General features: G+C 53.4%; 1 protein-coding gene across 8 annotated transcripts; it reads left to right on the forward strand.

The window, feature by feature from the left end:
* FLCN (folliculin) lies at window positions 1–26,330 on the forward strand. 8 transcript variants are annotated; one of them, XM_050763419.1, is made up of 14 exons: window positions 2–2,945; window positions 4,157–4,270; window positions 5,177–5,267; window positions 8,804–9,076; window positions 10,667–10,813; window positions 13,454–13,675; window positions 14,944–15,104; window positions 15,985–16,076; window positions 18,312–18,502; window positions 21,324–21,437; window positions 21,992–22,115; window positions 23,201–23,332; window positions 23,427–23,532; window positions 24,691–26,330. In XM_050763419.1, the coding sequence occupies exons 4-14, from the start codon at window positions 8,828–8,830 to the stop codon at window positions 24,890–24,892; spliced, it is 1,740 nt and encodes a 579-aa protein (XP_050619376.1). In that variant the 5' UTR covers window positions 2–2,945; window positions 4,157–4,270; window positions 5,177–5,267; window positions 8,804–8,827; the 3' UTR covers window positions 24,893–26,330. The 8 variants fall into 8 exon arrangements, with proteins under 8 accessions (XP_050619380.1, XP_050619376.1, XP_050619377.1 ...); XM_050763420.1 differs by having other exon boundaries at window positions 2–880; XM_050763418.1 differs by having other exon boundaries at window positions 2–411; window positions 677–4,270.
* Window positions 26,331–26,911: the final 581 nt, after the last annotated feature.

Here is a 26,911-nt window from a genome sequence, read left to right on the forward strand (position 1 = left end):
CCTCGGAGTTGCGGTACTCGGACTGTGTTCCTGGGCTTGCGGGAGCTGGCGAGGCTCGGCTCTCCCCGCGGTGCAGGACGCGCTCGGACGGCGCCTGCACCCCCACCGCAGAGCTGGGTGGTGTTACGGCCCAGAGAGTCACGCGCCAGGGTCTCGGCGGGGATGTGGGGCCGCGAGTGAGTGTGGTAACTCTTGGTTCTGCCAGCTCCCCGAGAGCCCGAACCGGGGCTTGAGAGCCTCGCCACCCCGGCTGACGTTCCGGCCGTGGGCTCGGGGGCTCTGTGTGTGATCCCGCCTGTCTGGGACCCGCAGCGACCACCTACCCAGCGCAGTCAGGGGCGGGGCTGAGACCCGGAGCGGGACCCCGGCTGCCGAGTCCAGGTGTCCCGCGGGCCTCGATTCGGGGAGCAGGTCGGCGGGGGTCTGAGGGTTTGGCGGAGGGGCATGTCCGAGTTTGCGTTGGTCCCAGGTGGACCAGTAATGGGGGAGGGTTTAGGGCCAGAGTCCAGGGCGTCGCCGAGACCCTGAGATTTGAAGATAGGTTGGGGGCACGCCCATTAACCAAGTTTCTGGGGATGAGGACTGTGACCTGGGTTCAAACCCCGGGTTAGGGTCGTTGATTTAGTCTCATTTGATCTTGCCATGAAACGGGACTGTTTCCCATTCCTTCTCCCAGGTTTTGTCTTCGTTCTGGAGGAGAGGGTGTGTGATTTCCTCTTCTCTCAGTTTGGCGTTCAGGAGGGTCCTCTGATGAGCTAATAGGGTAGCACCGTGTCCTCCAGGGAGGGTGGAAGACCGCGCTTCTCTCCAGTGGAGAGTACTGTCAGATGCGTCCTTGTCACCTGGAAAGAATGGATTGGCTTGTGGATTGACGTCCAAGGTGTGGTTAGCAGCAGTCTCTTCAAATGGGGACGCAGGGCAAGGAGGAACTTGCTGGAAGTAGGTTCTGGCTCTCCAGGCTTTGGCCACAACCAGTTTAGTGCCAGATTATCACCGTGGTCATCAAGTAATTGAGTAATAGTGGCAGGTGACACTGTGTTTGCCCTTCTAGTGTCCTATGTCAGGGAGCTCTGTGAATGGAAATCCAGGGAAACGGTGGAAATAGAGCCACAGTGAGAGTGGGTCTGAGCTGGCAGTCATCCCCTGCAGAACTTTTCACCCTGGGCTTGTTGGGATCCCAGCTGCTGACTTAATGAGGCTCCCCAGTGGGAGACTAGTTTTAGAAGCTGTGTGTCCACTGCTGGTTAAGATCCGTTATAGTGCCTTGTTTATCTACAGTGCCCTTACTTAGTGGCCTCTAATTCTCCGCGGTGCTATGAGAAGAGCATAGGAAGTAGGGGTGAAATGGGCCAGGGTCAGGGCGCACCACGGGTGGTGGTGAGGTCACTGTCCAGGTCTGGGACTCAGCTATTGTGGGAGGAGGACATGGACAGACACTCTACCACATCAGGGAATTTGAATACTGTCTTTGGGTGTGATGATGAAGAGACTGTCACCCAGGGGATTTCGGCTTCCCCTGTGGGTTCTGGAAAGCTTGCTGGAAACAGACTCGTGAGACATATTCAAATCAGTTTGTTTTCTTAAGCAAACACCTCCTAGAGATTGGGATTGACCAGTGAGTAAAGAATGACCTCATGCTGCCCAGAATTCTGATTCCATGTGTAATGCAAATCTTGAGAGGCGTCTGTTTCTCAGCTCTTGGGTGGTATTCAGAGAGGTCTAGTAACATTTGGTGTCACCTGGCTGGTGGGGGCAGGCCCCAGTGACCGCAAAGCTAAATGTTCTCTAGGGCATCTCCCTCTCTTTCAGGGGCTGCCTGGGTCTCTGGCGTGCGTGATCCATGGAGTCAGAGTCGGAGCTCTTGTCTGACAAGTGCTTTTTTCTTTTTTTTTTTTTTTTTTTTGAGACAGAATCTCACTCTGTCACGCAGGCTGGAGTGCGGTGGTGCGATCTCGGCTCACTGCCACCTCTGCTTCCAAGTTCAAGCGATTCTCCTGCCTCAGCCTCCTGAGTAACTGGCACTATAGGCATGCGCCACAAGGCCTGGCTAATTTTTATATTTTGTATTTTGTATTTTTTGAAATGGAGTTTTGCTCTTGTTGCCCAGGCTGGAGTGCAGTGGTGCGATCTTGGCTCACTACAACCTCCGTCTCCCAGGTTCAAGCAGTTCTCCTACCTCAGCCTCCCAAGTAGCTGGGATTACAGGCACCCACCACCATGCCTGGCAAATTTCTGTATTTCTAGTAGAGATGGGGTTTCAGCATGTTGGCCAGGCTGGTCTCGAACTCCTGACCTCATGGTCTGCCTGCCTTGGCCTCCCAAAATGCTGGGTTTACAAGCATGAGCCGCCGCACCCAGCAATTTTTGTATTTTTAGTAGATACAGGGTTTCACCATGTTGACCTGGCTGGTCACGAACTCCTGACCTCAGGTGATCCCCCCATTGGCCTCCCAAAGTGCTTGGATTACAGGCTTAAACCACCGAGCCTAGCGAGTGCTTTTCATTAAAAGGAAAAACGAATAAGAGTAGCCTATGTTTTGACCTGACATGGTGGCTCACGCCTGTAATCCCAGCACTTTGGGAGGCTGAGGCGGGAGAATTACCTGAGGTCAGGAGTTCAAGACCAGCCTGGCCAACATGGCGAAACCCCATCTCTACTAAAAATACAAAAATTGGCTGGGCCTGGTGGCGCGTGGCTCTAATTCCAGCTACTCGGGAAGCTGAGGCAGGAGAATCGCTTGAACCTGGGAGGCGTAGGTGGCAGTGATCCGAGATTACAGCACTGCACTGTAGCCTAGGCAACAGAATGAGACCCTGCCACAAAAATAAAAAATAAAAAAGAATAGCCCATGTTGGTGCTGAATGCTGGGAAGTGGCTTGTCAACATTGCCTCTGGTTTCCCTCTCCTGCTTGAGAAGGAAACTGCCAGGCCTATGGCCTGAAAGGTAAGTTGGTGTGATACAGATGCTGCCAGAGCACACCCTTATAACCAAGAGTAAGAAAGATGGGGACTTGGCTGGGTGCAATGGCTCATGCCTATAATCCTAGCACTTAGGAAGGCCAAGGTGGGTGGATCACCTGAAGTCGGGAGTTTGAGACCAGCCTGGCCAACATGGTGAAACCCTGTCTCTACTAAAATACAAAATTAGCTAGGCATGGTGGCAGGCACCTGTAATCCCAGCTACTCGGGAGGCTGACACAGGAGAATCACTTAAACCCAGGAGGCAGAGGTTGCAGTGAGCTGAGATCGCGCCATTGCACTCCAGCCTGGGCGACAAGAGTGAAACTTGGTCTTAAAAAAGGGAAAAAAAAGAAAGATGGGGACTTGCTCGGTCATCCAGGCTGGAGTGATAAAGTCACGGCTCACTGCAGCCTTGACCTCCCAGGCTCAAGTGACCCTCCCAACTTAGTCCCCCAAGTAGCTTGGACTAGAGGCATGCCCGGCTAATTTTTTTTTTTTGAGATGGAGTCTCGCTCTGTCGCCCAGGCTGGAGTGCAGTGGCATGATCTTGGCTTACTGCAAGCTCTGCCTCCCGGATTCACGCCACTCTCCTGCCTCAACCTCCCGAGTGGCTGGGACTACAGGTGCCTGCCACCATGCCTGGATGATTTTGTTTTGTATTTTTAGTAGAGACGGGGTTTCACTGTGTTAGCCAGGATGGTCTTGATCTCCTGACCTCGTGATCCGCCTGCCTGGGCCTCTCAAAGTGCTGGGATTACAGGCGTGAGCCACCGCGCCCGGCCCGGCTAATTTAAAAAAAATTTTTTTTGCAGAGACAGGGTCTCACTTTGTTACCCAGGCTGATCTCGAACTCATGGGCTGAAGCAATCCTCCTGCCTTGGCCTCCCAAAGTATTGGGATTACAAGCATGAGCCACTGAGCTGGCCTCAAGACCCTATCTCTGAAAAAATAAATACAGAGATCCTTGATCAAATACTGGGTTAGAGTGCTTCAGAGGTGCAAGAGTCATCTAAAATATCAGCTCCTGCTCAGAAGATGAGAGGCCTGCTAAGCCATTCAGAACCCTGGGGAGTGTCTACATCCTCATCGGAGATATACTTACTTGAGACTGGCTGTAAACTACTCCCATTATTTTTCATGCTACGAAGGCCTCTAATCTTAGAATTAGCTCTTTTTTTTTTTTCTCTTACCTAGAAAACGCCAGGTCTTCAAGGATGTCTGCCGCCACCATGCCTGACCCATTTGGCTGCAGCCTCGTGTGTGCTGATCTGGTGTGGACGGTGGAAGTGTGATTCTGCTGAATGTCAGGTTAGTGTGGGTGCTCTGCAGGTGGGCTGAGACTTGGCCCAGGCTTGCTGTCCTGTGCATGTCTTGCTAGAAGGAACCTTGTTTCTCTTCCCTGATGCCTCTCAGAGGAAGGCGTGGCCTCCTTTTTCGGGATTTAATGCCTTTACCTTTCCTTTGGGTCCTGCTACCCCTTATTCCATCAGTGGTTGCCCCATCTCCTCTTGAGCAGTAGATTGTTAAGCCACTCACCATAGTGAGCCCTGTGGGCCCTTTATTGAAACTCCATCTGTTTGGTTCCTGTGCCACTAGACTCGGGCTCCGGCCTACCCCACAGCTGTGGCTCCTGAACCTCTGCCACCTCTAGATTCTGTCCCTTTCTTGGCAACAGCTCTCATCTTTCCGAGGGCAACTTCTCAGTCCTCTCATTTAACACGTGAATTTGGTGCCTCCTGTGTGTCAGGAAGGCACTTTGGAGGCGCAGTTCTGCGATGAGGAGCACTACGACTCAAAGCAGGGCCGGGGAGGATGGAGGGGTAGAGGGGAACTCTTCTGGTGGGCTGGCAGGGGGTCCTCTGAGCAGGGGACCTGCAAGTGGAGGCCGAGTGGTGAGGAGTGAGCCAGGTGAAGGTGTGTGGAGCATTCCTGACCTTTGTCCCCAGCCCTGCCCTCTCCTGTCCTGCAGCCTGCATCTTTGCTGAGTCCTCAGGGCCTTCCAGCTAGAAGTTCTGCTGTCTGTTAAATGCTGTACGTCTCCTCTCCCGCTGCCTGCCTGCCTCCCTCTCAGAGTGCACCTACAGAGCACCAGCCCTGCGTTCCCTGCCAGCCATACTCAGGGTCTCTATCTCTGACTCCCACACCTGCCTCACTGCCAGCCCAGCTAAGGTTCTCTTCAAATGTCTGTTTTCTGTCTGCCTCTGCCGTTCCCAGTGTGACCACTCGTGCTCAGCTGTATCTCAGGGAGGAGGACAGGTGCTGGAGCAGCTCGTGCCAGCTGAGCAGCCAACTGCAGAAACGTCAGGTGGGTGGCAGCATTCATGGGCACACTGGAGAAACAGTTCCAGGCATGGGCCACTGGCAGGGAGGCTGATGGCGGCCCCCCCCCGCCCCCCACACTGTGCACATTCTGACTTCGCTTCTTCCTAGAGTTAGCAGTTTTGGCAGGCCATGTCTTGTTTGTGTCCACAGCCTGCCTGTCAGGAGTGAAGACAGAACATCTGACTTTTGGATCCGTAATGGGGGTGGGGGCTCCCCAGAAGAGAAGAGGCTTTGAGTCCTGGCCAGTGTCCACTACTCAGTCAAACATTCAGAAACTTACATGATTCTTCATCATCCCAAGCAAGTCTGACTGACCAATGGGGCTTTCTGTGAAGGCAGAAATATTCTGTGACCTGGGCTGTTCAGAGGGGTGACATGAGTTGCGTGTGCCTAGCAAACACTCAGGACATGGCCAGTGAGACAGAAGGGCTGAACTTTTGTCCTATTAATGTATTTATTTATTTTATTTTATTTATTTATTTTTTTTGAGATGGAGTCTCGCTGTCGCCCAGGCTGGAGTGCAGTTGCACAGTCTTGTCTCACTGCAACCTTCACCCCCTGGGTTCAAGCAATTCACCTGCCTCAGCCTCTTGAGTAGCTGGGACTACAGGTGTGCGCCACCATGCCTGGCTAATTTTTTTGTACTTTTAGTAGAAATGGGGTTTTGCCATGTTGGCCAGGCTGGTCTCGAACTCCTGACCTCAAGTGATCTGCCCACCTCGGCCTCCCAAAGTGTGGGATTACAGGCATGAACAACCACACCCGGCCTTTTATTTAAATTTTTTGAGATGAAGTCTCATTCACTCTGTTGCCCAGACTAGAGTGTAGTAGTACAATCTCAGCTCACTGCAACCTCCACCTCCCAGGTTCAAGCGATTCTCCTGCCTTGGCCTCCCGAGTAGTTGGGACTACAAGCATGTGCCTCCACTCCAGGCTACATTTTTTTTTTTTTTTGAGACGGAGTCTCGCTCTGTCATAAAGCCTGGAGTGCGGTGATGTGATCTTGGCTCACTGCAACCTCCATCTCCCAGGTTCAAGCAATTCTCCTCCCTCAGCCTCCCAAGTAGCTGGGTTTATAGGTGCCTGCCAACACGCCCAGCTAAGTTTTTTGTTTTAATTTGTTTTGTTTTTGTTGTTTTGGGGGTTTTTTTTGAGACCGAGTCTCAGTTTGTTGCCCAGACTCCAGTTCAGTGATGCGATCTCGGCTCACTGCAACCTTGCCTCCTGGGTTCAAGTGACTCTCATGCCTCAGCCTCCTGAGTAGCTGGGACTACCAGTGCACACCACCACGCCTGGCTAATTTTTGTATTCTTAGTAGAGACAGGGTTTCACCGCTTCGGCCAGGCTGGTCTCAAACTCCTGACCTCAAGTGATCCACCCACCTTGGCCTCCCAAAGTGCTGGGATTACAGGCGTGAGCCACTGTGCCGGCCTCTCCTAGCTAATTTACATTTTAAATTTAAGTTGTCACACATGGCTGTGGCCACCATATGGACAGTGTGGGTCTGGCTGCATGTGTCAGGCTGTGTCACATGTTAGGCTGTTGGCTGTGGCTGTCCCCACTGTGCACCTTTGCTTCTGCGGTCTCGTTTCCCGAACTTCTCTGCCTGTCAGAACCCCATGACACACCCCCATTGTAAAGCCTTCTCTGGCTTTCCTGCATCCGTTAGGAAGGTATATGGATGCCGCCGCGGCCAGCCCTCTGCAGTGTGTGCATGGTGTCCCTCAGACTTTGTGCCTGTAGCTGCCCTTGGCCTTTGCATGGCTCCGCCAGCATCCCAGCCATACTGTGGCCAAGCTTGGGGCTTCCCTTGACTCCATGTCCGCACCAGGTGTCCCATTGCTGGCTCTGCCACAGAAACTCTCCAAAGGGCTCTTTCTACCCACTCCTGTGAGCTTTTTCTCCACCGGAAACTGTGTTAAGGTCACCTTTGACCTCATCATTGTTCTGCAGGTTACCATTCCCCCTTTTTAAAAGATTGTGGTGAAATAATACATGACCTAAAATGCGCCATTTGAACCACCGTTGGGCGTGCAGTGCCGTGGCATGAAGTATGTTCACAGTGCTGTGCAGCCATCGCCACCTTCCATCTCTAGAACTGTGCCCTGCTCTTCCCTCTCCGCCCCTGGCAGCCGCCATTCCGCTCTCTGTCTCTGTGGCTTTGAGGGCTCTAGGTACCTCATATTTAAGTGGAATCCTACAGTGTTTATCTGTTTGTGACCAATGTAGATCACTTGGCGTAATGTCCTCCAGGTTCAGCCGTGCCATAGCTGTGGCAGGGTTTCCTTCCTTTTTAAGGCCATGGGACATTCCAGTCCCACCTTGCTAAAGTAGTTTGTTCACCTGGTCACTGGGGTGACCCTGGAGCTCCCTTCTGGCCTCACTGCCTGAGCTTGGTCACCTTGGCTAGCTGCCCTCCCTTCTCCACCTCTGAGCCTGCAAGGGCTGTACTCCACAGAGGTCCCATGTGCCATCCCTGACCGCAGCGCTTGGCTCTGCTGCAGTGGCCCGTCCCCGTGAAGGCTTCGCAGGCACTCACTGAGCCTCCTTTCCTCCCCTGCTCACTCCTCCTCTGCACTCTGCACCCCCACCCGCACTGTGCCGCTTCACCATCTGCCACCCTGGCCCGGGCCACTGTCCCTTCCTGTTCAGATCAGTCAGCAGGGTGCCTCAGTCTGTTCCCCACCTCCACCCTGGCCCCCGCCATCTTTTCTGCACATGGGCATGACTGAACATTTTCAAGTGAAATTCACATTCTCTCATGTCTCATCAGAACCCCCAAAGCCTCCCCAGTCTCTGATAACATATCCAGGGTCTTTTGGTGGCCTGGAGGCGCTGTAAGATCTGCTTCCTAAAGCCTCCACCCTGTCTGCTGCTCCTCTCCAAACACCGGACCCTACACGCCCCTCCGGCAGTACAGCACCCACCCTGCCCTTCATCTCTTGCTTGGCCCGTAAGCCAGTCCTTCCAGGCTCCTCTGGTCATTCCCCACGCGGGCCTCTCGCAGGAAGCAGTTTTCCTGTGTCCGCCCCCCACCCCCTGCAGGAGGTAAGCTGCGGAGGGAAGCGTTGTGTCACCTAGTGCCTCGCCTCACACGGAGCAGGTGCCCAGCAGATATGTATTGGGTGGAGGACCCTCTCCCCGTGGCCTTTTATCTGTTTGTTCCCACGGGGTTTGCCATGTTTGGCTGCAGTTCATGTCACTCGAGGACATTCCTTCCCTGTGCCATTGGCTTTTCGACTCTGGCTCTGTCACAACTCCAGCTGTGCTATCACTGGTCCACATCGTCCCCTCCCCTGTTTGCTGTGACTCCGGTGGGCAGATCCTGTCTCTGTTCCTCTCCTCTCGCCTGCATCCAGTGCAGCACTGGGGCACAGCAAGGGGATGGGGAACTGGCGGCTGGCCTGTCCTGGGCAGGCAACCATGGCACCCAGGTGCTCCCTGTGCTCCAGAGGGGCTGGGGAGGTTTCATGGGGTGAACAGGCATTGGTGAGCTGACATGTCCCCTGTCCTCTGCAGGCCTCTCGCAGTCTCCAAGGCACCATGAATGCCATCGTGGCTCTCTGCCACTTCTGTGAGCTCCACGGCCCCCGCACTCTCTTCTGCACGGAGGTCCTGCACGCCCCACTTCCCCAAGGGGCTGGGAATGAGGACAGTCCTGGCCAGGGCGAGCAGGCGGAGGAAGAGGAAGGCGGCATTCAGATGAGCAGTCGGATGCGTGCACACAGCCCCGCAGAGGGGGCCAGCGTTGAGTCCAGCAGCCCAGGGCCCAAAAAGTCGGACATGTGCGAGGCAAGTGTCTTTGGGGTCTTCGTTTTGCGATCCCTGCGGTAGGTGTGGGATGGACGGGAGGACCTGAGAGCAGTGGATGGAGCCTCCCAGGGTGACACAGACTGCTTCTCAGGGGCCCTTCAGTTCCTTCTGCTTGTCCTGACTGTAGCTTTTTTTTGTTTGTTTGTTTTTGAGACAGAGTTTTGCTCTTGTTGCCCACGCTGGAGTGCCATGGTATGATCATGGCTCACTGCAACCTCCGCCTCCCAGGTTCAAGCGATTCTCCTGCCTCAACCTCCTGAGTACTGGGATTACACGTGGCTGCCACCACGCCCGGCTAATTTTGTGTTTTTAGTAGAGATGGGGTTTCACCATATTGGGCAGGCTGGTCTTGAACTCCTGACCTCAGGTGATCCACTTGCCTTGGCCTCCCAAAGTGCTGGGATTACAGGCGTGAACCATCATGCCCCGCCTGTGTTAACTTCTTTAGCCCACTCTGCCTCCCTGCCATGGCCTTCATGTTTGTATTCACACACTCCAGCCTGTCCTGGAGGCAGGTCCCCAAAGACCCCTGTTCCCAGCGGAGTTTCCTGCTCCCAGCGGAGTTTCCTGCTCCCAGGACCCCCAGTGTTCTCGGCGGGTCACTCCATCAGCTCTCGATCTCTTGGGAATGAGTGAGTTTTCCCCCGTGGGCCACTTGTTTGTGTGGAGGACCTGGGTCAGGGCCCGAAATCAGGGCTGAGTGTCGGACCTGTCACTGCAGTGCAAACAGGAACCCAAGCTTGTTCTTTTGGTTCCGCTGCAGAAGCAGAGGACGTGTGAGAGCTGCGTCCATTGCTGGAAACGCCTGTGAGGAATGGGGGGTGGGGAGCACCTCAGACCGGGGAAGGAGGGCACTGCCAGGCCGCTGGGGCGTCCTTGAGCTGGTATTGGGGTTGCCCTTGGAGGAATCCTGTGACATTGTGGGGAGGGGCTTGCCTGACGCACTGCCACGCAGTCTTGGGGTCGGGGCAGCTCCAGGGCGTGCAGCCTCAGCACCGGAGTGACGGTGGCTGCAGCGGGGCAGCGAGGCAGTGGGGCTGCTGGGGTGAGCTGCCACACCAACATCCTGGAGCTTGGTGCCCGGCCTGTTCTTTATTAGGCCTCTCGCCTGTGCTGAGGCCCCTTCCAGGTGTTATTTCAGAGCCAATGACAGAGGCTGGGGGGCAGTGGGTAATGCTACCACCACAGAGCCCCTCACCCTCCGGCCAGCTGCTTCTCACCTCAGCCTCAGTTTTGTCTTCTGTAGAATGGGGCTTCTCACAGACGTTATCTCAGAGGGTGGCACTTGGGATTGAATGAGATGGAGCATGCAGGGCCCTTTTCATGTTGTCTGCTTTGTAAGCGCTCAGCAAGTATCTGTTGGGAACAGCCTCTGGCAATCTCTGTGATCTCTGTGTTCTGTTTTCCTCTTTAGGAAACATTTAAATCTTCAGATAAGTATAAATCTGGAAGCCAATTATTTTTATACAAAAATAGCTTGAGTTTTCCAAGCTCAGATTTGCATAAACCTAAGAGTTTGTTGCCCTGCTTTCCTTAACTAACAGATTTACTTTTCCTTTTCATGGACAGGGCTGCCGGTCACTTGCTGCAGGGCACCCGGGGTATATCAGCCACGATAAAGAGACCTCCATTAAATACGTCAGCCACCAGCACCCCAGCCACCCCCAGCTCTTCAGCATCGTCCGCCAGGCCTGTGTCCGGAGCCTGAGCTGTGAGGTGAGCCTCGCGATCACAGAACCTGTCTCTGTGGGAGCCCACATGCTCCCAGGTGCTCTGGATGGGCTCGGAGTCAGCACTGCACAGGGAGGCGGGCACTGGTCCTCTCTAAGGGCAGACCCGCAGATCAGCACAGCACAGGGTACAGGATGCCTCCGTTGTCCAAAATTGCAGAAGAAGTCATGTTGGACTTGCCGAGCATTTTCTGAATGGGTGCTAGCTTTTGCACTTTAAGCACCAAACTTTTATTATTTGTCCTTTTATTATTAGTGTTTTCTTTTTTCCTTCTTTTGTGGCAGGGTCTCGCCCTGTCGTCCAGGCTGGAGTGCAGTGGCGCCGTCATGGTTCACTGCAACCTCAAACTCCTGGGCTCAAGCGATCCTCCAGCCTCAGCCTCCCAGGTGGCTGGGACCACTGGTGTGTGCCACCATGCTCAGCTGGGGATTTTTTGTTGTTTCTGTTAAGACAGAGTCTCACTCTGTCGCCCAGGCTGGAGTGCAGTGGTGCAATCTCACTGCAACCTCCACTCCAGGTTCAAGCGCTTCTTCTGCCTCAGCCTCCTGAATAGCTGGGACTACAGGCGTGCGCCACCATGCCCGGCTAATTTTTTGTATTTTTAGTAGAGCCGAGGTTTCACCGTATTGGCCAAGCTGGTCTCGAACTCCTGACCTTGTGATTCGCCTGCTTCTGCCTCCCAAAATGCTGGGATTACAGATGGGAGCCACTGTGCCCAGCCTTTTAAAAATTTTGTTTTTTTGTTTTTTGTTTTTTGTTTTTTGAGACGGAGTCTCGCTCTGTTGCCCAGGCTGGAGTGCAGTGGCGCGATCTCGGCTCACTGCAAGCTCCGCCTCCTGGGTTTACGCCATTCTCCTGCCTCAGCCTCCTGAGTAGCTGGGACTACAGGCGCCCGCCACCGCGCCCGGCTAATTTTTTGTATTTTTAGTAGAGACGGGGTTTCACCGTGGTCTCGATCTCCTGACCTTGTGATCCGCCCGCCTCGGCCTCCCAAAGTGCTGGGATTACAGGCGTGAGCCACCGCGCCCGGCCTAAAAATTTTTTTGTAGAGATGAGGTCTCACTATGTTGCCCAGTTTGGTCTCAAACTCAAGCAATCCTCTGGCTCATCCTCCCAAAGCACTGGGATTACAGGTGTGAGCCGCCACGCCCAGCCCTGTGTGTCCATTCTTGATGGATGTATTCCTAAGATAGGAAGCATTTTTGGTTAGGTGGTTCATTGCATCAACATCACCTTTTTTTTATTATCTCAGTCCTCATTCCAAGTCTCGGTGATGGTCCCCTGCTGCTCTCAGCCTGCTGAGGTGTGGATGATTTGTTCCTAAATTACGTCGCTGCTGCTGTTGCTCTTGACCCTTAGCTCTTAGGTCTTTGTCTGTTACAAAGAATTCGTCGGCCGGGTGTGGTGGCTCACTCCTGTAACCTCAGCACTTTGGGAGGCCGAGGCGGGCAGATCACAAGGTCAGGACATCAAGACCATCCTGGCTAACATGGTGAAACCCCGTCTCTACTAAAAATACAAAAAATCAGCTGGGCGTGGTGGCAGGCACCTGTAGTCCCAGCTACTCTGAAGACTGAGGCAGGAGAATGGTGTGAACCCAGGACGTGGAGCTTGCAGTGAGCTGAGATTGCGCCACTGCACTGCAGCCTGGGCAACAGAGCAAAATTCTATCTCAAAAAAAAAAAAAGAATTCATCGTTCAGTTACTAAACTTCCTTGTTATCGGTTTCCACCCAGTCAGACACACCGAGCTCCCTTGCTGTTCTCATTCAGTGTGGCTGTGTGCCTGCCCTCAGCTGTCTTCTCCTTTTAATTTGCTACCTCTGGTCTGCTAGCAGGCAGCTCAGCATGTCTTAGAATTGTGTGTTAAGGAAGAGTAAGTATGTTGTGAGGAGGGACCGAAGTCCTCTTAGAAGAAGAAAGTATGTGGGGCCGGGCATGGTGGCCCACTCCTGTAATCCCAGTACTTTGGGAGGCTGAGGTGGGCAGATCACCTGAGGTCAGGAGTTCAAGACCAGCCTGGCCAACATGGTGAAACCCCCTGTCTCATAAAAATACAAAAAAATTAGCCAGGCGTGGTGGCACACACTTGGAATCTCAGCTACTCTTGAAGCTGAGGCAGGAGAATTACTTGAACCCAGGAGACGGAGGTTGCAATGGGCCGAGATCATGCCACTGCACTCCAGCCTGGGCGACAAGCGAGACTCCATACTGCCTCCCTCCCCCCAAAAAAAAAAGAATAAAATGTGCAGATTTCAGTGCAGGGAGAGTGCAGTGGCTGCTTTGACCTGCTGGTTCTTCTGCATGCTCCGGGTGAGTAAGCTGGTACATTTGAGTCTGGGAGAGGTGTGACATATGCATGGGAGTTATTTCTGGCTCAAGGTGGAAAAAAAGCAGTGAACCTTGTTGCTGGCCCTTGCAGTCCACGATGACAAGTGGTGTTGGCAGCCTGACCACAGGAGCAGAAGAGGACAGTCTTCAGCTCTCATGGTCCCCACCGTGCCACTCTCCCCTGTTATTAACGCTGGCTGATTTGTGCCAGCTGACTGAGAAGTCTGAAGAAGAGGCTTTGATTTGGTACAACTAAGTGAGGAAAGGGCTATCTGAGTCGCTGGTGTCCCTCCAGGTCTGCCCTGGCCGCGAAGGCCCCATCTTCTTCGGAGATGAGCAGCACGGCTTTGTGTTCAGCCACACCTTCTTCATCAAGGACAGCCTGGCCAGGGGCTTCCAGCGCTGGTACAGCATCATCACCATCATGATGGACCGGATCTACCTCATCAACTCCTGGCCCTTCCTGCTGGGGAAGGTCCGGGGAATCATCGATGAGCTCCAGGGCAAGGCGCTCAAGGTGAATGCAGAGGCGAGATGCCAGGGTGGCAGGGGCCCCTGCACTGCAGGAGTCGCTCTGTGCTGAGGTTAAAGCCTGGAGCCCGGGTGGCGTCTTCCTCTCTGCTTGCAGCCGCTGCACTGTGTGAATTGTAGTCTCTCGGCTTCAGGGCTGGAGGTCGTGGTGAGGAGCCTCCCAGGCCATCCTGCCTGCTTTACTGGTCTCTCCTGCCCCCGCTGTCCTGGTTCTAGCTGAGCTCTGGTTTCTTTGCTGCAGTCAGACCTCTGGTATCTTTGTTTCCTCTGGCCTTTGTCTCAGGGATGTCTATTAATCCCATTGAGTTGCACCACCGAACGTAGGCTCGGTGGAGCTGTGGAGCTGCGGCTCAGGCCAGGCCAGGTCATGCTCTGGTAACAAACAGCCTCCGGATCTCAGCACCTTCAAGCCACAGGGCCTGTTTCTTGCTCATGCTGTGTGCTTTCCAGGAGAGCGGGGCTCTGCTTCCTGTGATTGTCCTGGCAGGCAGAGTGGTAGCTGTATGAAAATGTCGCCCCTAGGCTGGGTGCGGTGACTTACGCCTGTAATCCCAGCACTTTGGGAGGCTGAGGTGGGCAGATCACCTGAGGTCGGGAGTTTGAGACCAGCTTGACCAACATGGAGAAACCCCTCTCTTCTAAAAATACAAAATTAGCCGGGCATGGTGGCACATGCCTGTAATCCCAGCTACTTGGGAGGCTGAGGCAGGAGAAACGCTTGAACCCGAGAGGTGGAGGTTGCAGTGAGCTGAGATCGCACCACTGCACTCCAGCCTGGGTGACAGAGTGAGACTCCATCTCAAAAAAAAAAAAGAGAAAGAAAAAATGTTGCTCCTTCTGCCCTCCAGAAGCATGGACGGTACTAGGAGCCTTGTTTCTCTCAGCTTGTTGGCCAGAGCCAGTCACGTGTGCGTTAGCCAAATAGTGTACCCAGAAGGGGAGGCGGAGACAGGTGGGGAGCAGCGCAGATGGCCACTCACGAGAATCCCCCCGGCTGCCTTGGGTCGCTCATTAGGAAGGGGACAGGAGAAGCTCAACTGATTCCTGTGCTCAGGTGGCTCCTGATCTAGCCGGGGGCGGAGCTATGCTGTTGGGAACGATCGGACTGGTGGCACCGTGTGTGCTCTGCACGGAGAGAGTGCAGTGGGACTCAGCCTCCAGGAGTCAGGTCCTGGAGGTGGCTGTGAATGAATGGGGGTCCGGGCTGCCGGCAGCTTTGGCTAAAAGAGGCCGTCCCTTCCCTTTGCATTTCAGGTGTTTGAGGCAGAGCAGTTTGGATGCCCACAGCGTGCTCAGAGGATGAACACAGCCTTCACGCCATTCCTACACCAGAGGAACGGCAATGCCGCCCGCTCGCTGACATCGCTGACAAGTGATGACAACTTGTGGGCGTGCCTGCACACCTCCTTTGCCTGGTAACGGGTGCCTCCGCTTTTGGCATATCCGTTAGTGTAGAGCAGTCACGATACATTGGTTGGCTTGTATCTGTTCTGCCACAGATTTGGGAGAACAGTGCTTAGCCGAGTTTTCTTGCTGCCTCTGCGAGGAGCGCTGGCCTGTGGGCACTTGTCAGTGAGCACAGATCTGGGCCGAGAGTCCTTGTTCTCTGGGCCTCTTCCCCTGAGTGTGCAGAAAAGTTACTGAGGTGGAACTCGCTTCTTCTTGGGTTCAAGTTATTCTCCTGCCTCAGCTCCCAAGTAGGTGGGACTACAGGCGACTGCCACCACATCCAGCCAATTTTTCTATTTTTGGTAGAGACGGGGTTTCACCATGTTGGCCAGGCTGGTTGCAAACTCCTGATCTCATGTGATCCACCCGCCTCAGCCTTCCAGAGTGCTGAGATTACAGGCGTGAGCCACCGCGCCCGGCCTATTTTTTTTTTTTAAAGCAAATCTGAGTTGTATCGTTCCAGCCATAAATATGATCATAATACCGTGATCATGTCCAACAAAATGGACAGACTCCTGAGTGTTCTCCAGGCTGCAGGCCCTTGTGCAGTTTCCCTTTTGTCTCACAAGTGACTGCGCTGGCATCGGAGCAGCACCCCAAGTCTCTCTGGTTTAGAACAGCTCCCCCTTGCATCCCCTCCTGTCCAGGTTCCTCCCATCTGTCTTTTGAAGGACCTTAGTCATTGGCTTATGGAACTGCCTGCATGCGGGATCTGGCTGCTTGTGCCCTGGTGGTGTTCTTTTATACCCATGTTTTCCTTAAACTGGTAGGATCAGGGGCTGGGTGAGCGTCAGGTTTGCTTTGTCCTTTGGCGAGAAGGCTCATAGCTGGCGCTGTGTTCTCCAGGCTCCTGAAGGCGTGTGGCAGCCGGCTGACCGAGAAGCTCCTGGAAGGTGCTCCGACCGAGGACACCTTGGTCCAGATGGAGAAGCTCGCTGGTGAGGCGGGGTGCTGTTGCCGGGGCCTTGGCCCAGATGGCCGTGGGGCGGTACCAGCTCTCTGCTCTCCTGGCAGGAAGAGCTGAGGGAGGGAAATGCGGCTCTGAATCAGCCCAGGAGGAGCCTTCGGGGAGCTCACCCTCTGATCTCGGTGTGATGGTTGTGATTTCCTGTCTCATTTGCCTTGACCGCTGTGTGAAAGAATCTGTTCCCCAGCTAGGTGGGGAAAATTCACAGGTGGGCTGTCCCTAGAGAGAACTGGCTGATTGAAGGCTTCTCATCCCGATTTTGTGATAGCCAAGTGCTTGGCCTGGTTGGACCCAAGTTTTCCATCAAGGGCAGTGGTTCCCTGACCTCCCAGGTGCCTGGGCTTCCCCAGATTCCTGATCTGGGGCTCTGGGTCCTGTGTCTGGGGATCCTGGCACTGTGTCGCCAGCCCAGAAGCACTGGGCCAGTCTTGGCCAAGCTTTCCATCAGGGATGATTTGATCTTGGTGCAACAGATCTGTGGTTACGACCATTGTTGCACACCGTGAGTCATTAATAATGCTTCCCATGCTTCTGCTTGCAAATGACCGGCCTTCCAAACAGCTGGAGCTATTTCGAGGTGTTTCTGCAGGCGTGCCCTCAAATAAGCTTTGCCAGTGGACTCTTAGCAAGAGTAGAACCCGGTCAGGAAAGACAAAGCCTGGGAATCCACCCCCATGCCCTGTGGGTTGGCTGGCCCTGGAGCCATTTATTATAGTGCCAGTCATGTTTCTAGGCAGGTGCAGATGGCAAGGGCAGTGTCTTGGTGAGCTTTTTAGCACAAAGAGCTGGGTCTGTCGAAGCCTTTGTGAGAGCTGGAAACGCAGGTGTGCTGGGCATGCGAAGTGTGGGGTTTCGGGCTCAGGGCCTCAGACAGACCTGGCTTCGCATCCTGGCTCTGCTTCTCACGTGCACCCTTCCCTTTGGGTCTCGTGATATGAAATGGAGATGTCGTCATTTGTGAGGGCTCCATGAAGATTCATTGAAATGGCAAATACTCATTTCTTCATCTGCGAAATGGAGATAATAGTGCTGACGTCAGAACAGCTGAGAGGACTAAATGAAATGATGTTGGATGCAGCCATAAAGAAGAGTGAAGTCGGGCACTGGTGCATGCCTGGAATCCCAGCACTTGGGAGACCGAGACAGGCGGATTGCTTGAGCTCAGGAGTTTGAGACCAGCCTGAGCAACATAGGGAGGTCCAGCCTCCACAAAAAATATGAAAAGTAGCTGGGCATGGTGGCACATGCCTGTAGTCCCAGCTACTTGGAAGGCTTCATTGGGAGGATCACTTGATCCCAGAAGATTGAGGCTGCAGTGAGCCGCGATCGTGCCACTGCATTCCAGCCTGGGCAACAGAGCCAGACCGTGTCTCAAAGAAGATGGGAATAGTAGACACTGGGGACTCCAGAAGGAGGGAGGGAGGGAGGGAGGGAGGGAGGGGAGCAAGGGCTGAAATACTTTCTATCGGATACTATCTGGGCATATTACTTCCTATGGTTCACTGTCTGGGTGACAGGATTCATAGAAGCCCAGACTTTAGCACCACGCAGCATACCCTTGTAACAGCCGCACACGTACGCCCTCAATCTAAAATAAAAGTGGATTGGGAGGCTGAGGCAGGCGGATCATGAGGTCAGGAGTTCGAGACCAGCCTGGCAGATATGGTGAAATCCTGTCTCTACTAAAAATACAAAAATTAGCTAGGTGTGGTGGCAAGCGCCTATAGTCCCAGCTACTCAGGAGGCTGAGGCAGAAGAATCACTTGAACCCGGGAGGCAGAGGTCGCAGTGAGCCGAGATGGTGCCATTGCATTCCAGCCTGGGCGACAGAGCAAGATTCCGTCTCAAAAAAAAAAAGTGGAAAAAAAAGAAACAATGTGTAGATCCTCAAGAACTGTGGCCGACTGGGTGTGCTCCGTAGACACACTGTTGGCGTTTTTCTCACTGGTTTGAGTTTTCTCACCAGCAAAGAACAGCTGACGGTCTTTCCGTAGGTGCTTCTAAGAGAGATGTGTGGTGCCCTGGGCTAAGTAGACAGCAACTGAGCCCTCCCTCCCACCCCAGGGCTCCCAGAGCAGCAGGGAGCATGGGACCTGGCCGCAGCCAGGAATCTACACTGACTGGCTCAGCCCACCATGTGCCTTGGGCTGAAGTCAGGGGACAAGACTGTTTGTATTTGTAACTGTCCGTGTTGTCTGTCTTGCAGATTTAGAAGAGGAATCAGAAAGCTGGGACAACTCTGAGGCTGAAGAGGAAGAGAAAGCCCCTGTGTTGACGGAGGGTGTAGAAGGGCGGGAGCTGACCCAGGGCCCAGCAGAGTCCTCCTCTCTCTCAGGCTGTGGGAGCTGGCAGCCCCGGAAGCTGCCAGTCTTCAAGTCCCTCCGGCACATGAGGCAGGTAGGCAGCAGGGGCAAAGCACATCAGGAACTCGGGAGGAGAGCCCAGCCGTCCCTGCCCACACGCCTTGCCTCTGGTCCTGCATCTTCAAAACCCTGCAGGAAGTGACTGACAGCCTCCTCGGTGGGTGGCTGGGGGCACGGGGCGTCGGGGGTATTAGCCCTAGGATCAGTGCTCACCTTTCAATGATGACCTAAGTATCTTCAAAGAAAAGCCCACATAGTTGGCATCCCATGGTCCTCTAATCCTCTAAGAACCTCCTAAAGGCATTGAACAGCACCATAATTGGTTTGGATGCAGCCTGGACCCTGCCCATTGAAAGTCATGGTCATTCTTGGCTGGGTGCAGTGGCTCACACTTGTAATCCCAGCACTTTGTGAGGCCGAGGGGGACGGATCACGAGGTCAGGAGATCGAGACCAGCCTGGCCAACATAGTGAAACCCCATCTCTACTAAAATATAAAAATTAGCTGGCCATGGTGGTGTGCACCTGTAGTCCCAGCTACTCGGGAGGCTGAGGCAGGAGAATCACTTGAACCTGGGAGGCAAAGGTTGCAGTGAGCCGAGATTGCGCCACTGTACTCCAGCCTGGGTGACAGAGTGAGATTCCATCTCAAAAAAAAAAAAAAAGAGAGAACCTGCATACAAACCATAGTAGTAAACAGCAGCCAAACCATGGAATATGATTAATTAGAAGAAATAGGCAGTGTGTGTTTAGGGTGATGTATGTACATGTGTGCCTGCCAGACATGACAGAATCTAACAGCGTTGCCTCCAGGTATAGCGAGTCAGATGCCGGGAGAGGGGTGCGGGTTGCTGGATTACAAGGGCAGGCTGCCTTCTTACAAGATTCTCCTGTGTGTGTTTTTCCAATGAGCACTGATTCATCAGAAGAGAGTTACTTGTTTTGGAAAATGGAGTGAGACTGATTTCATGGCAGATGTCCTTGGGGCTTCTGGATGAAAACACTCATTCCATCAAAATCCTGCATTCGGCTGAAACCTTCCTTGTCCATTGCTTATGTCGATGAAGGTTGGAAGGGGTCTGGAATTCCTCTGGAGGTGGGACTGCGTTGAGGCTGTTGGGGTTTGGTGAAACGTGGTATTGTGGTCTCTCTCTTACACTGTGTTTCAAAGCTGTGTTTGTCTTCTTAGAAGCCATGAGACAGCAGGCTGGACTTTCCTAAGGTGTCAGTGTCACGGAAGTTAATAATGGGGTGTGGGAAGAGGCTGTTCTAGGTTAAAGAGTAAGGACAGGCCGGGTGTGGTGGCTCACGCCTGTAATCCCAGCACTTTGTGAGGCTGAGGTGGGCGGATCATGAGGTCAGGAGGTCGAGACTATCCTGGCTAACACGGTGAAACCCCATCTATACTAAAAATACAAAAATTTAGCCGGGCGTGGTGGCAGGCGCCTGTAGTCCCAGCTACTCTGAAGACTGAGGCAGAAGAGTGGCGTAAACCCGGGAGGTGGAGCTTGCAGTGAGCTGAGATCGCACCACTGCACTCCAGCCTAGGTGACAGAGCAAGACTCCATCTCAAAAAAATAGAAAGAAAAAGGGGCTGGGCGCGGTGGCTCACTCCTGTAATCCCAGCACTTTGGGAGGCCGAGGCAGGCGGATCACAAGGTTAGGAGATGGAGACCATCCTGGCCAACAAGGTGAAACCCTGTCTCTACTAAAAATACGAAAACAAAATTAGCTGGGCGTGGTGGCGGGCGCCTGTAGTCCCAGCTACTCAGGAGGCTGAGGCCAGAGAATGACGTGAACCCAGGAGGCAGAGCTTGCAGTGAGCCGAGATTGCACCACTGCACTCCAGCCTGGGCGACAGAGCGAGACTCCGTCTCAAAAAAAAGAAAGAAAAAGAAGGAAGGAAGGAAGGAGAGAGAAAGAGCAGGGAGGAAGGAAAGAAAGGAAAAGAAAAGGAAGGAAAGAGAAAGAAAGAAAAAGGACATGGCAACGAAAAGCAATCATGGTCCTGTAGTAGCTCCTGGATCCAAAGAACAGCAGCCGTCAAGCAGGCAGGTGCCCCGGGCTTGAGCACGCGGCTGGATATCAGGTGCATCCGTCCGGGCCCTCCTGGCTGCAGTCATGGTCTCAGCTGTGGAGATGCCCTTGTTCTCCTGGGTGCTGCCATGTCGAGGGCCCTATAGCTTGCTTTCAAATGGTTCAGCAGAAAGTGTCTGTAGAGAGAAGGTGAATATTGCAGAAGGTTAACATTTTTTTGCTGCAAATTTTTAAAAACAAAATTGGGAGAAAGATCTTGGAGCCAGAGCTTTGAAATCAAGTTTCAGTGCAAACCTGGAGCTTCTGTCTCTGCCCCTTTAACCCTGGGCTGGGCATCCTGGGCTGGGGATCCTGGCACTGTGTCACCAGCCTGGAAGCACTGGGCCAGTCTTGGCCAAGCTTTCCATCAGGGATGATTTGATCTTGGTGCTACAGGTCTGTGGTTATGACCATTGTTCCACACCGTGAGTCATTAATAATGCTTCCCATGCTTCTGCTTGCAAATGACTGGCCTTCCAAACAGCTGGAGCTGTTTCGAGGTGTTTCTGCAGGCAAGTGCAGGCGTGCCCTCAAATAAGCTTTGCCAGTGGACTCTTAGCAAGAGTGGAACCTGGTCAGGAAAGACAAAGCCTGGGAATCCACCCCCATGCCCTGTGGGTTGGCTGGGCACCTGCCTCCCTGAGAAGATGAGTGGCTTTTTCCTGAGCCCTGTCTTTGCTCTACAAAGTTTTATGAACACGCAAATAAATAACTTAATGGGAAGGGAGAGAAAAACCATTTCTGCTAGTCACGCCGAAAGCCCTGCACTCTCTTGTTTAGGTCCTGGGTGCCCCATCTTTCCGCATGCTGGCCTGGCACGTTCTCATGGGGAACCAGGTGATCTGGAAAAGTGGAGACGTGGACCTCGTCCAGTCAGCTTTTGAAGTGCTTCGGGTGAGAACGTCTTTTCCTTAGGTGTGCGGTGCAGGGCAGTACTGGCCTGGTGCCTGGTGTCGGGTGGGGATGCTAAGCTGCACCGACCGTCCAGCGCAGAACCGCGTGCACCACGCCGTCTCCACCTGGAGAACAGTGGGTGTGGAGACCCGGGTCTGGCCTGATGATGTTTAAATCATCAGAAGGATGAGTGTGCCTAGGCCTGAGAGGGAACAAAAATGCATATGACACAGTCTTGGAAAAAGCTTCTTTGTGGGATGTGGTAAGAGACAAACATCTGTGCAGGCAAAGATTAATATAAGAGTTAACACCACAGAGCCAGGGGCGGTGCAAGCTGGTGTGTGACTGGCGGTCCAGACAAGAGTTAGGGACCTGGTGGTGGAGGACCACCCCCCTCCGCCCTCTAGTGGGCTGAGAGTCTGGGGACTCCTCTGGCAGGAGGGAGGGCTTGGACTGGGCTGCAGGAGGCGTGTGGGGTTTGGGTAATGGAGCATGGACAGCTGGGGCTGAGGGCTTCCTCACATCCTTGGTCTGAGTCCTGTTGTCCTCCTCAGACTATGCTGCCCGTGGGCTGCGTCCGCATCATCCCGTACAGCAGCCAGTACGAGGAGGCCTATCGGTGCAACTTCCTGGGGCTCAGCCCACACGTGCAGATCCCCCCCCACGTGCTCTCCTCAGGTGCGTGCCACCATGGGCTGTGGGGCCATGCCCTGCGCTGAGGGTCCCCATGCCTCAGGCCCAGAGTGGAACCAGATCTCTGTCATGGGTTGTGGAGAGGAGGCCTCATTGCAGGGCCAGCTTCCCCCATGGCTCTGGGCCTCCGTGTTCTGTCTTCACACAGGCAGCAGTGGGTGAGTGGACCTGATGGGAAGGGTGGCTGGCAGGGACTGTCGTCAGTGGGCTGCAGGTCACCATCCTGGGGTGGGAGGATGTGTCCCTGGCTGGAGGATCCTGGTTGTCCTGGTGAGTGGGTGCCCATGAGACAGAGGCCTGCTGAACGCTGGGCGTGAGCCGCCTGCTTCTGTGGGCCCCACCGTCCTCTCCTTACTCTTCTACTGTTCCCCTGTCCAGCCTTCTGCTCTCTTCCAGCCTTTTTCCTCCTCTATGTGCCCGAAGTCTTCCCGGCCTTCACTGGTGCGGTCAGGGCTCAGCAAACCCCTGGTCTTTTGGTTTGGGGATATCCAGGGGGCAGCCCCCAGGGGCTCGCCAGTGACTTCCTCCAGCACAGCTGTACGCAGCAGCTGCTGACTCACGCGTGGTCTGAGTGGAGCTGCCCTGAGCCCCCGATCAGCACCCAGGCTGGGTCCTGACTCCCTGCAAGACAGTGTCTTTTTTCTGGGTAGCATTAGAAACACAGGCTCTGGTTTCAAACAGACTTGAAATTCTTACCACTACCAGCAGGTTATTTAACATCTCCAGGCCTGTTTCCCCATCTGTAGAATAGGGTCATGGTGAGACCACCCTCGTAGGGCTGCCTAGTAAGAGGTAAATTGATGTATATAAAGTACTTTGTGATTATTGTAATATAATAAATTATTAGTTTAACTGAGGCAAACGTTAACCCTTAACTATACACAAATAACCTGAAAGGTTTTTAATACCAAAGTGTTGATCTGGGCCAGCCTTTTCACCGGCAGCCTTTCCCACCGACCTGAGATGAGCCGAGTGGGGCCTGTGGTGGGCGAGCGCAGGGGAGGTGAGGAGCGCGGGGGAGGTGAGGAGCACGGGGGAGGTGAGGAGCCATGGACCTTATGTTGTTACAGAGTTTGCCGTCATCGTGGAGGTCCATGCAGCCGCACGTTCCACCCTCCACCCTGTGGGGTGTGAGGATGACCAGTCTCTCAGCAAGTACGAGTTTGTGGTGACCAGCGGGAGCCCTGTAGCTGCAGACCGAGGTGGGTGCCCCCAGGCAGAGTGTCCTTTTTGTGAGAAGATGCTCCCGCCCCGCGCTGACGCCTGCCCTTGCTCTGCCCCTGCCCTTCTTCCCAGTCGGCCCCACCATCCTGAATAAGATTGAAGCGGCTCTGACCAACCAAAACCTGTCTGTGGATGTGGTGGACCAGTGCCTCGTGTGCCTCAAGGAGGAGTGGATGAAGTAAGCGACAGTGTGGGCGAGGCCCCTTTGCTTGTGACCCTGGAGAAAACCTGGAGCTGTTTCCGAAAGAGGAGCTGGGCCATGGCCACTGAGGGAGGAGCTGAGAGAAGAGGTTGGGGGCGGGGTTCCAACTCCAGGTCTGCCCGTCACTTCACGGTGGCCTCGGGAAGGTGGCCTCGGGAAGTGGTCGTCATCTCTGCCCCTGGCTCCTGCATGGGGAGGTGGGGGTGGCGCTTGCCTCAGAGAACGGTTGAGTCTTGGGCAAGGGCTCTGAGCTCACAGGAGGGTTCGTAATGGAAGCTGTCATCTGCTGTGCAATTAACTTCAAAACCTGAAAGCCCAGTAACCCATGCCCCGCTGGTTTTTTTTGTTTTTTTGTTTGTTTGTTTGTTTGTTTGTTTGTTTTTGAGTCAGAGCTTTACTCTTATTGCCCAGGCTGGAGTGCACTGGCATGATCTTGGCTCACCACAATCTCTGCCTCCCGGGTTCAAGCGATCAAGTGATTCTCCTGCCTCAGCCTCCTGAGTAGCTGGGATTACAGGCATCCACCACCATGCCTGGCTAATTTTTGTATTTTTAGTAGAGACAGGGTTTCAGCATGTTGACCAGGCTGGTCTCGAACTCCTGACTTTGTGATCCGCCCACCTTGGCCTCCCAAAGTGCTGGGATTACAGGTGTGAGCCACTGCACCTGGCCCCACCGCTTCTTTTTTTTTTTTTTTTAAAGCAAATTTATTTCCTCCTGCCTCGATTCTTGGTAATTTTTTTGGTCAAATTTATTAATCAAACATTGTCTTGATTTAAAATCAGGCAGTGAAGCTTAGGAGCAACCAGTGTCTTCCGTGAGGTTAAGGAAGGTTTTTCTTTCTTTCTTGGCATCTTGACAACAGCTTGAGGGAGGGTGTGGGAAGCGCACAGGCCCCATACCCGACAGAGGGCCGAGGGCCGAGCCCAGCCCCGACAGCTTCCCTTCCTTGCTGGGACATAGCTCCTTTCAGCAGTTCAGGAGCCGAGCCCACTGCCCCGAGCATGTGGATTCCAGCTCTGCCTGCACAGCTCCTGCTGGTGCCAAAGCCGCGTCGCCCCCGGTGGGGCCCCGTGACCAGGGCTTGGGGGATTGGGCTGTGGCGTCTGAGTGTTTTGTTTTCGTTCTCTTCAGCAAAGTGAAGGTGCTTTTTAAGTTCACCAAGGTGGACAGTCGACCCAAAGAGGACACACAGAAGCTGCTGAGCATCCTGGGTGCGTCCGAGGAGGACAACGTCAAGCTGCTGAAGTTCTGGATGACTGGCCTGAGCAAGACCTACAAGTCACACCTCATGTCCACGGTCCGCAGCCCCACGGCTTCGGAGTCTCGGAACTGACCCGCCCCACACACCTGCCCGAAGACGGGGATGGCTGTCCACAGACTCCTCCAGCCCCACGAGAGGAACTGTCCCTTGAGTTTCTGAACTGCTGGGAGGAGCTGTGTCCTGGTAAGGAAGGGAAACCGTCCGGGCTTGGCTCGGCTCTCTGTCAGGTTTGGGGCCTGTGTGCTTCCCACACCCTCCCTCAAGCCGTTGGAATCGCTGAAGATGGCAGTGAAAGGCGGAGGGATGGTGGACTCTGTGTTCAAACCCCTTGGAGAGACGCTTAGGAGGATAGCTTGTCTCTCAGGCCCCTTGTGGACTTAGATCTCAAAACCTGTTGGAGAAACAGGTCCAACTCGGCATGCAGTCGCAATAACATATCCTCTCCCGAGGTTAACATTCAAGCGTTTCTATTTTGAAATTCAGCAAGAGTTTCTGGGCCTCATGTTTGAGTGTACATTTTGCTGCGTTGTGAATATTCAACACATTGCCAGCTCTTGGTCACTGAGTGATTGAGTTAGGGCTCCGCGAGAGACTTTGGGGAGTGAAGTGGACCTGTTCCGCATCTTCCGGTCCTCTGAAATGTGTGTTCTGAAGCCATGGGCTCATCTTCTGGGGTGTTCCCCTGCAGGTACTGGTGAAGGTAACCTGGGGCTTAACAATGGAGCCCCTGATGGTTTATTTTGCTCAACATAGGTTGCTGAGGGGTCAGAGCAAGCATCTGACTTGTGCAGTCCCCTGGATATGGTGAGGCCCACCATGCTTTTATTCTGTATCGCTTTTGTCTTTATTGTGGCTTTCAACATTTACATTTGGCTACCAATAACTATTTTCAGAGGGTGGTGATTGAAAACAATTTCATCATCCCACTGTACTTTTTTGTTTCTGAGACGGAGTTTCACTCTTATTGCCCAGACTGGAGTGCAATGGCACAATCTTGGCTCACTGCAACCTCTGCCTCCTGGGTTCAAGCGATTCTCCTGCCTCTGCCTACAGAGTAGCTGGGATTACAGGCGCCCACCAACACGCCCAGCTAATTTTTATATTTTTAGTAGAGACAGGGTTTCACCATGTTGGCCGGGCTGGTCTCAAACTCCTGACCTCAAGTGATCCACCCACCTCAGCCTCCCAAAGTGCTGGGATTACAGGTGTGAGCCCCTGTGCCTGGCCCTTTTTTTTTTTTTTTTTTTAAGAGATGGTATCTTGCTGTATCATCCAGGCTGGTCTTGAACTCCTGAGTTCAAGCAGTCCTGCTTTAACCTACAGCTACAGGTACCCCAACTATACATTTTTAATGAGGATTCATGGCTCAGAGGGATTTTCTGGTGGTTTTGCTGATTTGTTTCTAGTTTTTTGTGTTTAATTTATATTTAACATGAAGACCAAGTTTATATAACTAGGTATCTGTATAACACAACAACATTGGAACACAATAAAGATGTATTTTTGTAAATTGTTGACTACATGGTTTATTGGTTTGATGCCTAATATTTATTTATTTATTTGTGCTCAGGCACAGGAAATACTATGGTTAAAAAATACCAGTGAGTGGACCGGGCACAATGGCTCACACCTGTAATCCCAGCACTTTGGGAGGCCGAGGCAGGCGGATCACAAGGTCAGGAAGTTTAGACCATTCTGGCTAATACGGTGAAACCCTGTCTCTACTAAAAATACAAAAAAATATTGGCCAGGCTGGTGGTGTACACCTGTAGTCCCAGCTACTCAGTAGGCTGAGGCAGGAGAATCACTTGAGCTCTTATATATTTTGGAAATTAACCCCTTATCTGATAATATACTTTGTATAACCTTTTAAAAAATAAATTGTATTGTGTATATTTAAGGTACACAACATGATGTTATGAATTACATACACACACATATATTAAAATGGTTATTATAGCGGGCACTGTGGCTCACATCTGTAATCCCAGCACTCTGAGAGGCCGAGGTGGGTGGCTCACCTGAGGTCAGGTGTTTGAGACCAGCCTGGCCAACATGGTGAAACCCCATCTCTACTAAAAGTACAAAAGT

Source organism: Macaca thibetana, chromosome 16 (genome assembly GCF_024542745.1).
Source record: "Macaca thibetana thibetana isolate TM-01 chromosome 16, ASM2454274v1, whole genome shotgun sequence".
In the NCBI taxonomy this organism is placed as follows: domain Eukaryota; kingdom Metazoa; phylum Chordata; class Mammalia; order Primates; family Cercopithecidae; genus Macaca; species Macaca thibetana.